Source organism: Micromys minutus (genome assembly GCF_963924665.1).
Source record: "Micromys minutus genome assembly, chromosome: 8".
Classification (NCBI taxonomy): Eukaryota; Metazoa; Chordata; class Mammalia; order Rodentia; family Muridae; genus Micromys; species Micromys minutus.
The window spans coordinates 12,540,186-12,556,818 of NC_137977.1; the positions used below are offsets into that span (position 1 = coordinate 12,540,186).

Genomic DNA, 16,633 nt, shown 5'->3' on the forward strand with positions numbered 1-16,633 from the left:
GGTCTTCAGGGATGGCCAGGTCCTTATGAGCCCCCGTCCTCCTCCAAATGGAATGGTCATAGGCACAATCTCGTTCAAGTCTTATCCTGGTAATCATATATGCTGTGAGTTCAAGGGAGCAAGGGCCAGCCACATCGTGCCTAGAAGACAGGATCCTACAACACTCTTCCTCTGGCTCTTACATTCCTCTGCCCTCATTTCCACAATGTTTCCTGAGCCCCGGAAGTTGTAATGTTAATGTCCCATTTGTAGCTAAGCACTGACAGTCTCTTGTTCTCAGCACTTTGAAAAGTCTCATGTCTCTGAAGTAATTGCTGCCCACTGCAAAAGAAGCCTTTCTGACCAAAGCCGAGAGTATCACTAATCTATGGGCATGAATATTAATATTTAGAAAGCAGTTTGACAGACACAGTGTGTCTATTTATCAGAATAACAGTTGCGGCTTTTTTTTTTTTTTAAACTAGGCTCTATCAACACTGCTAGTTACAGGCTTTTGGCCAGGTTTACAGTCCCAGATATAAACTACCTCTATGGCCTCAGTCAGAAATCAGTTGGTTGCCTCTATTGCAGAGGTGGGCAAAAATGTTTTTTCAGCATCCTATATAGTGCCTTCTACACTGTAAAAAGCTTAGCATGTTTTTGATGTTCATTCATGTTATAGCTAATAATTTGTTCTTTCAAATTGCTACACAGTTGCTCACTGTATGGAGATTGCTGTATTTTTGCCTGTCTGTTCAGAGTAGCTGGCCATTTCTGCTGTTTCCAGAATTTGGCTCCATGATTAGAGCTAGTATGAACATTTGTATAATCTGTGTGAATATAAACATTTATTCCTTTTGAGTAGGTCCCAGTGATGGAATTGCTAGACCACATGGGAATGTTATGTTTTAAGTTCTTGAGAAATAAAGGGAGAAGGCTTTGAAAGGACACAGTGAGAGACCACATTATGCCTCTAAGGCTTTGTTTGTCTTTTACAACCTGCCAGGTAATCCTCACAGCCAGAACATCACCAGCAAACTCACACACGATACTGTGGAGCAGGTCCGCTACAGGTGAGTCATAGGAACACCCGCCTCAGCTGGCTACCTAGGTGTCAGACTTTCTAGTAGAGGTCTATATCACTCAGAGCTTCTGAGATGGTTTCAGAAAGAATTCAGCTAAGAAGCAACACATGTATGAAAATGACCTCAGGTCAGAAGACAGAGGGCAAGGGTAAGTACAATATGTGTCGGTAAACACAAGACAGTGGCTCTGGGCGGGGTGACAGGAGTGTCCATGGTCCCCATTATGTCTTCGGAAAGAAGCACGTGTTCTGCTTTTCCTATTGATAGATTGTTTTATTAGGCCTTTTAATGTATCCATAATCATTTTATTGCTTTGAGACAGGGCATCCTGTAGTTTGCCTCTAACTCTCAGTAGCAAGGCAATCCAGGAGAGATGGCTCAGAGGTTGAGTGCTAGTTACTCTTGTAGAGGACTGAGGTTTGATTCCCATCACCCACAAGGTGGCTTACAACTGTCTATAATGAGTTCTGGGGAGACTGATGTCTTCTTCAGTGTTCTATGGGCACCTACACACACACACACACACACACACACACACACACACACACACACATATAGGCACACACATAAGAAAATAAGAAACAAATGAATAGATATCTTTTAAAAATCAATTCATTAAATATTGTGATAGAGTAGTGGAGGTAAAAAGATGAATGTATTTTCAAATAATAATCAGGTTGTTATGGGTTTAAAACATTTTTTAGGTTTACTTATCTTATTTGATGTGTATGAATGCTTTGCCCACATGTATATAAGTGTATCATGTTCATGCCTCATGTACACAGGTGTCAGGACCCTTGAAACTGGACTTACAGATGGTTGTGAGTTACCAGGTTGGTGCTGGGATTTGAACCCAGGTCCTCTGCAGAAACAAGAGATGCTTTTAAACTGCTGAGTCATCTTCACAGCTCCCTTATAGATGTCCTTAATTATAATTTATTTATTAAGAAGTTTTGGTCCTGCACCTGAGGCAACCCTGGAACTTACTATGTGTGCTGAACTTTTCTTTTTTTTGGGGGGGGGGGATGAGGACTCTTGTGTCTTGGACTGGCTCTGATCTCACTAGACTGCTGAGGATATTCTTGAATTCATCATCTCCCTCCTGCATTCTGGGTACTGAATTCTGGGAACCACTATGTAATACTGGGGACCAACTGAATCCAGGACTCTTGTGTTCTAGGCACAATTCAGCCTCAACCCTATGCCATAAATTTCTGCTGGTCTTTTCAAGAATTCATGTCATCCTTAGCTAGAAAGAATGTTCAAGGCATGTAAGACTTTCTCTGCCCCGCCCTTTACACAATGGCGGCCAAGTGCCCCCGGAAGGCTGCATAGACATAAAACAACCTGAAACCTGCTCAAAGCAGAGAGCCCGCTGTGATACTGTGCTTCTTTCCAGGATCCTGACTCACTTTCACACCACCCCAGAAGACTACAGCGTGATCTTCACAGCCGGGAGCACAGCTGCTCTCAGGCTAGTGGCAGAGGCCTTTCCGTGGGCGTCCCGGGCCCCCGAGAGCAGTGGGAGTCACTTCTGTTACCTCACGGACAACCACACTTCTGTGGTGGGAATGAGGAAGGTGGCTGCAGCCATGAACGCCACATGTATCCCAGTCAAGCCAGAAGACATGTGGTCAGCGGAGGGCGAGCGTACTGGAGTCTGTGACCCTGGCCGTCAGCTTCCGCACCTCTTCTGTTACCCAGCTCAGAGTAACTTTTCAGGCACCAGATACCCACTGTCATGGATAGACGAGGTCAAGTCTGGGCGGAGGAGCCCCTCGAATGCGTCCGGGAAGTGGTTTGTGCTGCTGGACGCAGCTTCCTATGTCAGCACCTCCCCCTTGGATCTGTCGGCTCACCAGGCTGACTTCATCCCCATCTCCTTCTATAAGATCTTTGGGCTTCCCACAGGCCTGGGTGCTCTGCTAGTCCATAAGCGCGTGGCTCCTCTGCTGAGGAAAGGCTACTTCGGCGGAGGGACTGCGGCTGCCTACCTTGCAGGAGAGGACTTTTACATCCCAAGGACATCGGTGGCAGAAAGGTAACCTCGCCACAGGGTATCCTGCATCCTTCACTAAGGCCGGCTGGCGCGTATGACCTATAAGATTGTGCAAGTGGTACCCAGGGCTGAAACACAAGTTAACATTATCTGATGTCATCGGTAGGACAGTCTGGGGTCGGGCTCAGATCTAGGAGGCAGAAGTCAGTAGGAATGTGGCATGGGTGGCCCTGTGTATAGCCTGTGTGGCGCTTCTTCACCGGGGTGGCGGAGTGGATGGATAGATAAGAGCTGCAAGGGGAAGGAGTTCACAGGAAAAGGAAGAGTGCCAGGCTTTGGCCTCAGGGCACTGGCGAGAAATAGCTGACCAACAGTAATCCTAGGAGATGTTCTCTGAACTCAAGCGCACGGTTCACAGCAAACTCAGCTTCCCAGTACCTAGGGTGAACTCTGCTTAGCCCCTCAGCACGAATTAACCAAACCCAAAGCCAAAACCGGGGGAGCGGTGTTGGTGGTAACCTCTGTGAGTCAGGCTGAGAGTGGGTACCAAAAACACAGGGCAGGCTACCACTCGTCTTTCAGATCTGAGACCTTTCCCTCAGGCTGTGTGGTGGGCTGTGTAGCTCTTGCTGAGGGCCTTCCTGAAGGGGGAAGGTGGGATCCAAAATGTTGGATGTGTGGCAGGTCAAAATGGCCACTGACTTGGGGGGATATTGTGGGGTTGTGGTAGGGAACTAGTTACCTACTTGGTACATGAGGAAGCCCGAGGGGAAGGAAGGTGGCTCAGCATCACACCCACACACAGCATTCACACACAGACTCAGGGTCCCACTCTCATAGGAGAGTCAGTGATGGTAATACAGCTTGTTACCAGGCCATAGGCGAATGGAGCAGTCCCCTGCACAGCAGCGGTGGGTACATAGGCTTGACCTCTCTGAACTTTATGTTCTTTTATATAAATAATGCACAACAGAACATGTTAGGAGGCTGTTGGAAGAATCTTCCATTTAGGACTTCTCTGTCATGAATGTTCTAATGTAGGGCTATGAGCCTATGTGGCATACTTTTCTCATCCTAGCCCTTGGGAGGTGGAGGCAGGAGGATTTAAGTTCAAGGTTATTCTTAGCTACACAAGAAATTGAGGTCAGCTATAGGAGACCCTGTCTCACAAAACCAAAATAAAACCACTCTCCAAAACCAAGGAAGCAGGCTAACAAACTCCCCCTACCCCTGTTGCAGTAATATTAAAAAATAATTATCATTTATCTCTTTTCCGGCCCTGAGGTCTCTCTCCTCAGGCCCGGTTTTAGTTCGGAGCCCCACGTACCTCTGGAGCCCAGTTTGAGCCACCAACACGGCCCAACTCGTCTGCGCAACTACCGCCTGTTCTCTGCCTCTGTCTTGGGGTGTTTCTGTACCCCAAAATCCCACAGAAACACAACTCTACAGCCCAATAGCTTTTTATACAGGTTTATATATTCAACTCTCAATCCACAAACCCTCTACACAACAAAATTGCATCAAATAGACAAGAATACAAACTGCCCTTCTATATGAGATATTAGACCTGTAAAATCCTTAATGTTCATAGTCTTTTAACACCAATAAATCCCTGGGTCCAGCTGGTCATTGGGAAGCTCCATGTTGCCATGATCTCTAACCTCCGTCTTCTGACCTCCTCAGACCTCTCAGCCCTCTCTACCTCCCTCACTGGCTTTCCTTTATTTTACTAATTAAAATGGAAAGGTTCAGTTGGAGTCACATGACTAGCCAGCCCTTCTTGGGGAAGTGGTATTAACATTAAAATACAAACAGCTTCAGGACAACGTACATACCCCTAAACTAGGAGTGCTAATGTAAAAACCTTTCAAACCCAAGTGTTTGAAACCAAGTTCATTATTTAGAATAACTAAGAGGAAAAAATAGCATTTGTGATATAATGTGTCTTAGTTACTCTTCTATTGTTGCAAACAGACACCAGGACCAAGGCAGTTTATAGGAGAAAGCTTTAACCGGGGGCTGTTACAGTTTCAGAGCGTTAGTTCATGATCATCATGGCAGGAAGCATGGCAGCAGACAGGCAGGCATAGCACTGGAGCAGGAGCAGAGAGCTTACATCTGATCTTCAAACACCCAGCAGAAAGGAAATGAGACTGGGCTTGACTTTTGAAACCTCTCTCCCAGGGACACACAGTCGTCTCCAATGAGACCACGCCTCCTAATCCTTTCTAAAAAGTTCTACCACCTGGGGACCAAGCATTCAAACATATGTAACTATGGGAGGCCATTCCCATCCAAAGCTCTACACAATGTAAATGAAAAAACAGGACAAAGACATGGTAGGATTAAATCTGGCTAGCTAGGGAATCTGAAGGCTTGGAGAAATGGCACAGCTCTAGAGAGCTAGATCCTAGGTGCTAGCTGGATCAGACCATATTCCTTTGGCTCAGATGAAATCTTTTTGGCTAGTGTGTACTAGATGCCCAGAGAGAAGAGTGTATTGCTTGCCTAAGCCCATCTTCAGGGCTGGAGAGATGGCTTAGCAGTTAAGAGCACTGACTGCTCTTCCAGAGGTCCTGGGTTCAATTTGCAACAACCACATGGAGGCTCACAACCATCTGTAATGGAATCTGATGCCCTTTTCTGGTATGTCTGAAGACAGCTACAGTATACTCATGTACATAAAATAAATAAATCTTTTTTTAAAAAAAAGCTCATCTTCTCCATATGCCCTAGGCTAGACCTGGGAATGAAAAGCTCAACACACAGTCATAAATGTTGTAGAAATTATTTACCCCACCTTAGATCATTTAGTTCCCAGATAAAATGCACACACATCCTTTAGATTTACAATAAGCCTTAAGCAGCACAAGAGCTGGGCAGATATCTACCCTCTATGCTATCAGAATCTACTTTCATATTGAAAACCCCAAATTAATACCTACTGTGTTTCATCTGGGCTGCTCTTAACTCCAGTTGGTCCTCCCTCAGGGCCATGTTCTCTTAACTCCTAACTCATGGCAGCTTCTTCTTCCTCCTGCACTTTCCTCTTCCTCATGGTCCTGTCTGACCCCCCAAGCCCAGGAAACCTCAACCCCGCCTATGTCCCCTCTGCCCAGCTATTGGCTGTTGGCATCTTTATTTACCAGTCAGAAATAACTTGGGGCCAAGCTGTACATTCAGACTCTCAACTCTGGGACAACCAGGTCTTGGGAACCCACGCTTCGGATTACGATAGCAAAAGACCTCAACTCATAAAGGGTAAATGAACCATGCCTTCAGCTTTACAGTCATGACCGGATGTTGCTGTTGCCTGCTTCCCTTCACCTGGATGCTTGTGAAAGTTCCCATGTCACCCTTGGAGGTTGTCCTTCTCCAGGGGAGTCACACTTTTTTTTTTCCTTTTTGAAACTGGATCACAAAGCCCAGATTAGTCACACTGCTCTGCAGCTGAGAGTGACCTTGAAATTTTGGTCCTCCCAACCGTACCCCTGTCATGTGGGTTTGGCTGAAGTCATGTTAGAGCCATCCAGCATTTCTGCCTCATGTCATATCTGATTCTCTGACAATCTCCTGCCACTGTCCGACTGTCCTGCCACTCCTGGCAGTGAGTTGGGCTTCTGTGAAGAATCCCTTTGTAAAATGCCATTTCGCTTGGAAATCATCACGTCTTCTCCGATGTCCATTTAAGCCTTCATTACAGAGGACTCAGCCTGGTCCCACCTTCTCTGCATTTGTTCTGTCCTGCCTTGGTGTGAAGGCTGCTTGCTTTCCCCGCCGGGGCTTGCTGAGCCTTGGTCCCCGGTTTATAGAAGGTGGGAAAGGAGCCAGCCTATCGGGTCAACACTGCTTAGCATTTGGAACAGTGTCTGAGGCACAGTGAACCATTGCTGATGAGTCAAAGGAAATGCTGATGAAACATAAACACAACAAACATTTTGACAATAAGGAAGGTTCATATCTTTGATATTAATGAGATTTTCAATTTAACACCTGTGCTTCCATACATTTTGGAACTAGAGACTCCTTTGTCAAAGAGGCTCTCAAGGGCTCTGTAGGATCCTCGCCTAGAAGATTTGTCAGTGGTGCCCTCTTGTGGTCAGAGCTCAGTGTTTTAGGAGTTTGTGTCCAGTCTTGTCCAATTTCCTCTTGAGATTTGCCAAGTGGATCTCATTCTTGTTTCAAGTCTCATTCGTGTGCTTTAGTGCGCCCTCTCACTGCTGCAGCCCACCCGAGGAAGTCTGAAGTAGTTGGAAAGGCTGCAGAGTTGGTCAGGACCAGGGGCAGCCAGGTGGGGTCTTGGCATGCAAAATTCTTCCCATGGTGGGGAGAGCCAGTTTTGTTAGGCCCTAGAAGGAAACACCAGACCACCACTCAGCCTATGTCCAGATGTCCTCATCTGGCACAGAATGCACGTGGAATGTGTTGGCCAAGAATTCATACCTTGTTCTCTACAGGTTCGAAGATGGCACCATCTCATTCCTTGATATAATAGCACTAAAGCATGGATTTGATGCTCTGGAGCGCCTCACAGGTCAGTCAGCAGACATTGTTACCCAGGTCGGCTAAGGCCTTCAGAGGCCCCACGTATCGGTGTGGTGCTGCTGAAGGTGAAGGAGACGAGGTTCGGGGAAATTCGTGGCATGGGCTAAGTAGTTGGAGTTCACGTGCACTGAAGTCTTCAGAACTGCTCTGAGTATGCTCAGGAGGGGCTGGGTGTGTGTGTGTGTGTGATTTTTTTACCTTTCCAGGCACAACCACTTCTTAATGGGCGCACTCAGAGACAAAGATTAATAACTCTGTGGTGGAGGCACAGTCGTGTGACCTGGATGGGGTGTGTTAGCAATCCTGACGTAGGTCTTACCAGCTCTCACTTGCTTGGACTCTCTACAGCCCCTCGAGGGAGCTGCTGGCAAACCACATTAGCCCACAATGGAGTGGATGCTCAGAAAGATCGAATGCCTTCCCAGTCTGGCAAGCCGGTACCCTGGAGGGTTAGAATGTAAATCCAGATCTTGTTAGTAACTCCCCTCAAGGTCCCAGCCACTCTGTCTTCCAGCACCTTTCTCATGATTCAAGCCCCTTTTTTTTTTTCCCTGACAAGAGCTCTAGGTGTGGAGACACAGGCAGAAGTCACACTTCTTCCTGTGGGAGTGACCATGAAAACCTGTGACTGGGGTAGAGTATGTCTGGTGGGCCAGGCATCACCTGGGGTGCTATTCCCTTGGAAACCCAACAAGGTCCTTTTTAAGAACAGCAAGTAACAGAATCAAACTCTTAAGCTCCACATTCGAGTGTGTGTGTGTTTTATGTGTGCATGTGTGTGTTTATATGTGCATCTGTGTGTGTTTATGTATGTGCTTGTGTGTGTGTTTGTGTGTGCTTGTATGTGAATATGTGCTTATGTGTGTGTATGTTTATGTGTGTGCTTGTGTGTGTATATGTGTGCATGTGTGTGTGTTTATGTGTATGCTTATGTGTGTGTGTTTATGTGCGCATGCGTGTATATGTTCTGTCTTTCTCCCTGGCCTATGACAGAGTCTGTTGTGCTCTTTTTCCTGCTGTGCTGTGTGCTCCTGGGCAGCTCTCCTGCAACCTGCAGATCCCCAGCCACAACCTCCCATTGCACCGTACAGAGCTGGGATTACCGATTCCGGCCACTGCATTTGGCTTTCTCATGGGTTCAAGGCATCAAATCCAGATCAGCGAGTTTGTGTGTGTTCAGCAAGTGCTTCTGCTGATTCGGCCATCCTGATGCTCTTATGTATCTGTACAGCGATCACCACTGGTCACAGCCGAAACAGTTTGGATCATCTCAAACTGAGGCTCTGTTCATTAAACAGCATCTTCCCCCCCCCCCCATTTCTGAGTGACTCTGCATCTACTGTCTGCTATGTGATTTTCCTATCCCAGGCACTTGTTTAAGATCTAAGAGGCATGATAATGTGATAGCTTTCTTCACTTAGCTTAGCATGTTTTTATTTCTTTGACAGTTGCTATGCATTATGTTAAAACAATTTAACCATTAAGAACAAAAAAATTAACCATTAAAGTAAAAAATGATTAAAATATTACATACTTATTTTTTTGCCACTGGCTAACAAAGAGTTTAAATAGCTGAATGTTTAAGTAAGTATATGTATGCAACTACAAATATACATTTGTATGAATATATCTATATCTATATGATGTATATAATTATATATTTAAAAGAATGTAACAAGAATCCCTCTGGAACTATTCCGTAGAAACAACAAAGACAAGCTTTTTCAGTGCCAACTTTGGGGCTGAAAAGATGGCTCAGTGGTTAAGAGCATTGGCTGGTCTTCCAGAGGACCTAGGTTCAATACCAAGCCCCCGCATGGCCGTTTACAACTATTTATAACCCCAGTCCCAGGGATTCAGACTCCCTGTTCTGTCCTCTGCAGGTACTATATGCATGGTTCACAGATAAAACATAAAATAAAATATGAAAAGTACATCAACTTTGTCATAAGGAAAGCTATATTTAAAGCCATTGATTGGAGGTCTGGGTCGACCATTCGTAATATGTATGCATTAGACACGACTTAGTGACATGTATGTGAGGTCCGTGTGTAAGGCATGCATGTCTCCTATGCTCTTGTCCCTAGGTGGCATGGTGAACATACAGCAGCATACCTTCGCTCTGGTGCAGTATACTCACTCCGCCCTGTCTTCCCTCCACTACCCCAATGGGGCCCCTGTGGTGCGCATTTACAGTGACTCCGGGTTCAGCAGCCCTGATGTCCAGGGTCCAATCATCAATTTTAACGTGCTGGATGACAGTGGGAAGATCATCGGATACTCCCAGGTGGGATTTGATTCTTTGTTTTTTTTTTTTTTTTTTTTTTTTTTTTTTTTTTTTTTTTTGAGAGACTCTCACTGTAGCTCAGGCTGACCTAGCACACATAGCAACCCTCCTAGCTCTACCCCCTGAGTGCTGGAATTACAGGTGTTAGCCACTATACCTGGCTCAACTCACAAGGTCCAGCTTTTCCTAAATTTTTCATACTGCCCTTTTATACCAGTGATATTCTTGCCAAAACTTGGAAGTCTTCCTGACTCTTGAAATTTTCTCAAAAGTCCCCAGGAATATCTATGAGAAGCCCAGGCTCTGTGGGACAGCCTCACTCAGGGACGTTTGCTTGTTTATTTATATACAGTCGCATGTAGTCAAGGTTGGTGTTGACTTCATTATATAACCAGGGATGCCCTTGAACTCTTGATCTTGCTGCCTCCTCATTCCGAGTGGGCATTAGACATGTCTACCATACTCAGCTCAGGGGCTCTACGACTCTCATGGGTACACAGTTCTGCTCAAGCTTGGCTGTGTATGTCTTTAGCCTTCTTCACTTAGGTAGAGAGAATGGGCCAGGGAGCCGATGACAACTCTCCTGAAAAGGAAGGCACCTAGCCAGTAAGAAAAGCAGAACACCACAACCAAAGCCATTTCAGGTAGCACAGAGGTATGTAGAGCTATGTCAGACCACATCACAGCGTCTGCTGGCATGAGGTAGAGCCAGAGCCTCCTTCTTTTATGTGTGCGTTTTGTTGTTTTGAAGTAAGCATCACCAGGAATTCGCCCACCTCGTTTCTGCCTTAGTTTATGCATGAAATGACTTTAAAGGGTCTGTGAATGGGTTAAAAGTAGTTTCTGCAATGTACGCTCGGCATGGATTTCCGCCCCAATCGGGAAAGATGGAAACCATGCTTTGCAGGTTGGGAAGGGCTGCAGTTGGAACGGACTCAGCTAAAGCTGGAAGACATTGCTTATTTCCCCCTGAATATCCCAGAACATGTGTATCTTTGTTACTCCCCAAATAAAGTCTATTACTTAGCTAAGCACTGTGGCATGGTGCTACTCTGGAGTCTGAGCCCAGGAGTTTTGGACCAGTCAGGGCACAGCCCAGAGCCTACAGGGGGCAGCAGAGAGTCATAACACCTGGACTGAGTGAGCAGCAATCCGGATTGAACCTAAAGTTGGAGAAATATGGAAATGGACATAGATGTCATAAAACACCCATATGATGTAGATGTCATAGAATGCCCATATGATGCATGAGACGCAGGCTGGGAGCCAAGCTGGTGCTACCCTCACTGGGGTCTGCTCTGTGGCCACAGCCTGTGGTGGCCATGTGAAGGAGCATTTTATATCTGTAATAAAGCAGCCATAGATTTTTAGAGCAAGGGTCCAGACTCACATCACCCACCATCTTTTTGTTAGGAAAGAGATGTTCAATGCTGTTCCAGAATTCTGATCCAGGCTATCATAGCACAACTGGACATTTCTGACATTGGCTTCCTGTCTTCTTCTCCCAAGGTGGACAAAATGGCTAGCCTGTACAACATCCACCTGAGGACTGGCTGCTTCTGTAACTTGGGGGCCTGCCAGAGGCACCTGGAGCTAAGTGAAGAGATGGTGAAGAAACACTTTCAGGTCAGTACAAGACCCTGTAGGCCACAGAGACTGCAGTCAGCAAGACTGGTCATTGAGCCCGGTGGAGGTTGTCTCCTCAGGACCATCTGCCAGGCCCGCTGCGTGAATGGACCGAAAAGAAAAGGGGCTGAGGAAATAGAAAGTCATTATTAGCTCGGTGGAAGTATGCTCTGATTCATTATTTCGAGAGTAGTTTTTAAAGTTACATTACCATTGTGTGTGTGTGTGTGTGTGTGTGTGTGTGTGTGTGTGTGTAGAGGTCAGAGGACAATTTGCCGGAGTTGGTTCTGTTCTTCTACCATATGTGTCCTGGAAATCAAATCTAGGTTTGCAGCCTTGGTGTCAAGTGTCTTTACTCAATGAACTGTCTTGATGGCCCGGGGTTAAAAGTGTAACAGAAGGGGGTTGTTAGTTGGAGGCATTCAGCTACACACCTGTGCCCATTCACTCCTCCTTGGGCACAGCCTCCCAGTCACACGTAGCTTCCCTCCAGGCTGGGAGTGTGTGGAACTCTTTCATGGCTCCAGGATCCTCACCTTCCCTGCTTCTCCTGGGGTGGAGGTGTTTCACCCCGGGAACACATGGACTATTTTGAACCATTTCACAGAAGTTTCTCATTTTTTGACAGAACATTCAATGCAAATGGCTCACCTAGGAGGAGCTACTGGCTTGGCTCATGGTTTCAGGGGGTTCAGTCACGGGTCACCTGGCCCCAGTGCTTGGGCAGGACATCATGGTAATGGGAGTGTGGCAGATGCTCGCTTCCTAACTGACAAGGCAGTAGGAAGTGTATAACAAGACAGGACGTTAAGCTCCCTGCAGCAGTGACCTGCTTCCTGGATCTGGGTCTCAATTCTCAGTTTTTCTACAAACTCCCAGAATAGTACCCACAGATGGGTGTGGGATTCCAGTTTCGAACCATCGCAAGTGCCAATGAGCTCTATGTATTTTGCAATAAATACTAATTTGAGTTTCTTTTTCTTGCCACTGGATATGCATGTGCTAAGTCCTAGCTAACAACAACAGCAATTTGTTTATAATCATAATAATTATTAATATAACATATGTATATACATGATATGTAGACACTTGGGGTGCACTATATATGTGGGAAGTTAGAGAACAACATTTTATAGTTTTTTTTATCCCTTCTGCTTTTCCATAGATTCCAGGGTTAAAACTCAGGTCACCAGGATTGTGTGACAAGAGCCATCTATTTCTTCAGGCTTTGAGCTAGATTTTATTTAAAAAAAGAGAATGGGTCTACTACTGGTAGGTTGAACATGTCCCAGTCATGCATATATGGGCAGCGCAAACTGTACTTGTTAAAGGCTTATAAAAAGGAGTTACAGGGGCTGGAGAGATGGTCCAGTGGTTAAAAGCACTGACTGCTCTTTTAGAGGACCTAGGTTCAAATCCCAGTATCCACCTGGTAGCTCACAACTGTCTTTAACTTGAAGATCTGACACCCTCACACAGACATACATGCAAGAAAAATAGCGATGCACATAAAATAAACATAAATAAATTATAAATATGTATATATTCTGAAAAAAACTTTGTGAAAATACAAAATTGGTGGGTGGGAAAGGGGGAGTGGATATGAGAGAAGTTGGGGGAGGGGTATGATTATGTTCAAAATATATTGTACAAAATTCTCAAAGAACTAATCAAAATGAGAAAAATATCATCTCTATCTGAGAGTGAAAGGGAGAGATGGGAGACAGGGAGAGAGAGGAAGAAAGGGGAGATGGAGAAAAGAAGAGAAAGAGAAGATAGCAAGATGTGTAGGACTCAAAGCTTGCATCTCTGGCCATGGTTTTGGGTGGTGACAAAAGGCTACGTCTCGTGTCTGTGAGTGCTGGCCTGGAGTAAGGAGGTGTCCCGAGAATCTAATGTACATATGGCCTGTCACCAACACCAGGCAGCTGGGCTTGGAGATGGAGTGTCCCCCACTTTTCCCATCCTGGCAGGGATACTTGAGCTGACCTGGGTCTTCAAGGGCCATGGACTGGTACTGTGGGCCTTTCTCCTCTCTAAGGGGCTGCAGTCAGGATGCCCGCTTCCCTTTGATACTTAGAGAGGTTGTTCGAGGGAGGCCGGTTGGTGTTCTGTCTCAGCCTGGGAACACTGTGAAGTGGAGACCTTGGTGCTTCTGAAACTTTGGTCTGACTAATGAGCCCTCTGGGCAGACGTTCTTCATGAAGGATTGCTGGATTGCTGTTGATCTCTTAAAAGGCTCGTGGGCTTGGCGTCAGCTCCAACTCACAGCTGACTAAAGTGAGGCCAGGCAGTGTGTCCCTGGGTCTGCAGAGTAGGAATGGTTTCTCAGATACACAGCAACCCTGTCTTACTGAGTTTATTTTAAAACAAACACATTTTAAAACTATTTGTTTCCAGTTTATCCATGGAGTGAGTACCTGGTTGACATATCTGATTGATTCTAGGCTGGTCATGTCTGTGGAGATGATGTTGACATCATAGATGGACGGCCCACTGGCTCTGTGAGAATTTCCTTTGGATACATGTCTACACTAGAAGATGCCCAGGCCTTTCTCGGGTTCATCAGCACTATCTACCTTTGCTCACCTGGTGGCCAGCCTGTTCCTCAAGCCAGCACCAGTGACACTCAAGTCTTATCCTCAAAGACTGATTATGAGTCACCTCAGGAAGGTCCCTGCACAAACACTGCCGTTTGCACTGTTTCCAATCCTGACACAAATACCACGGACTTGCACTTGACTCTGAGCAAAGCCAGCAGCAGCCAGCCAACCCCTCAAGAGAAAGTTGCAGGTATCCTGAATGGGGACCTCGGGTCCCACATTGTCACCAACATTTACCTTTACCCCATCAAATCCTGTGCTGCTTTTGAGGTAAGAGCTTTACAGAAATGTTCCTTTCTCTGAGCATTGTCTTTCCCCTTCTCCTACTTTTTGGTACAGTGTTTAGCTTTTAATTTTTTCTTTACGAAAGTAGAAGAATAATTTAGCAAGTGAAGAAAAGTAGGCAGAACTCAAACCAAACGCCAGAATGTCGTTGTTTGGAGAGCCATTTTCCTTCTTGGTAGGAATGAGTTTTTAAATAGGATGCAGCCTGTAGGGACAAATCTTTTCGTGAGCATACAGGTGCCTGTGTGTATGAAAAGGTGTGTGCATGGGTGTGCATGCATGTGGAGCTCAGAAGATGATGTTAGGCATCATTATTATGGTACCTCCATCTTGTTTGTTGAGACCGAGCTAATCACTGGCCTGGATCTCTCTTAGTAGGCTTAACGGCCGGCCAGCTGGACTCAGTCATTTTCCTGTCTTCACCTCCCCAGTGCTGGGATTACAAGTGCAAGCCACCGCACTTAAGTTACACAGGTCCTGGGGACCTAGTGCAGTTTTTGTGCATAGCAAATGCTTCATTAACTGAGCTCCCTCTCTGGCCTAGATGCACATAAACATCTAGTGGTACCAGTCGACCGACTGCTTCTGGATGGATGGATTGGCTCTTTGTTGAATCATTTGACACACCTTGTTTCATCTGACTCTTAAAATGACTAAAGGAGAGGGACAGTAACATTGTCCCCAGTTTATTACTGTATAGTCCAGTGGACCGAGGTTAAATACTTTGTCTAGACTACATGCAAGGAGTTGTATTTAGGTCTGCTGATCCAGGTCCTTGCTCTCCTGTGATTTCTCTGCTCCGTCTTCCCTGTGGAGATAAACTGCAGTGGGCCATTTTGGTCCATGAATTTAGTATCAATGGAGCCAATCAGTCATGACTCTAAAATATTAGGGAAAATGTGCAGCTGTGATGTAACTCCATAAGCAACATGACATAGCAACTATTCACAGCGCTGTTCCCTCGTACTAGGTAAAGTAGGTAACTTAGAGATGGGAAATTTTACAGGGGATGTGCATAGAATATATGCACACACTATGGCTTAATAAGGATTTCAACATCCACTGAAAGACCTCCAGAGTGGGAGACCCTCACTCAAGTCTCGGGATGATGTGAACCCCCAAGAACTCACGAGAGACCATCCTTGTTGCAATCACAAGAGGTTTACTGACAAGAACTAGTGTGCTGGGGTCGAGAATTGTATCCCATGCATGGGTAGAGGAGTCCGACACCGAGTAGCTGGGAGAAGGGGTATTTAAAGGAAAAAAAACACACAACCTCAAAGGGGTAGGAAGGTGGTCATCAAAAATACCTGTGAAGAATCACAAGGGAAACACCTGGTTTCCACCAAAAATACCTGTGAAGAATCACTTGGTTTCTCAAGATTGTTCTAATTTCTGCCTGCTAGGAGGGTCTGGTTTTTCACCACCAGATCTGGGTGTTTTTAGGGGAACCTGGAAGTAATCTTTTGTAGATACTGAACTATGTCACATACTTGCAAAGGTGTTGTTCGGGTGATCCTTGCATCGGGGCAGGGGGAGGGGGCACGTGGCTTGCTTTGGCTGGCAGCCAGTCTTAATTATCTGAAAGACAGTCTTCTTTGTTGTTCAATCTGAGGCTGCAGAGATCCCAGACTCCTGAGTTTCTGGGATGGCACAATCTCTGGCTTCTCAAGGCATATAGAGATCATGACTGACTGTCTATTGGCATGCTTTCCAGGGTGGTTCTGTGGGAATCTGGATGTGATATATCTCTCACATGTAACCCTTCCACCTTAGTTGGTGGCACTGTTTTAGGACACTGTAGGATCTTTGGGAGGTAGATTCTAGCTGAAGAAAGTGGATTTTAAGATTTTCAGCTCCTCTGCTTCTGTTTCTTCATTGCCTCCTGGTTTGTGAAGAGAGAACAAACAGCTCACACTTCTGCTACCACAGGCTTGAGCTGTCTCCACACCATGCCTTCTCTACCATGATGGGCAGTACCCTCAGACCATAAACCAGACTATTCTTCCTTTACGTCACTTCCTTACTGACATCGCTTCCATAATATCAGGTATTTGGTTTCAAGGCGTGTAATACATTGAGCTTTTAAGCTCACACATCCTGAGCAGACAGAACTCCGCCTCCCCCTTGTTTCCACAGATGGGTTGCAAACACAGGAGGAACACACTGGGACTCTGAGGCTCAATAGGGTTGTTTTTTCTTCAATCCATTCTTTCTTTTTTAA

The 16,633-nt window shown here is 45.8% G+C and overlaps 1 protein-coding gene across 1 annotated transcript in view; it reads left to right on the forward strand.

Annotated features, from left to right (window-relative positions):
- The window catches only part of MOCOS (molybdenum cofactor sulfurase), a gene marked incomplete at its 5' end in the record, with an annotated part of 45,763 nt that overhangs the window by 8,794 nt on the left and 20,336 nt on the right, over positions 1-16,633 (forward strand). The window contains 6 exons of the mRNA XM_080920450.1: positions 986-1,052; positions 2,464-3,105; positions 7,521-7,597; positions 9,696-9,895; positions 11,405-11,521; positions 13,969-14,394. Coding sequence (XP_080776576.1) covers positions 986-1,052; positions 2,464-3,105; positions 7,521-7,597; positions 9,696-9,895; positions 11,405-11,521; positions 13,969-14,394 — 1,529 coding nt within the window. The remainder of the gene's footprint in view (positions 1-985; positions 1,053-2,463; positions 3,106-7,520; positions 7,598-9,695; positions 9,896-11,404; positions 11,522-13,968; positions 14,395-16,633) is intronic.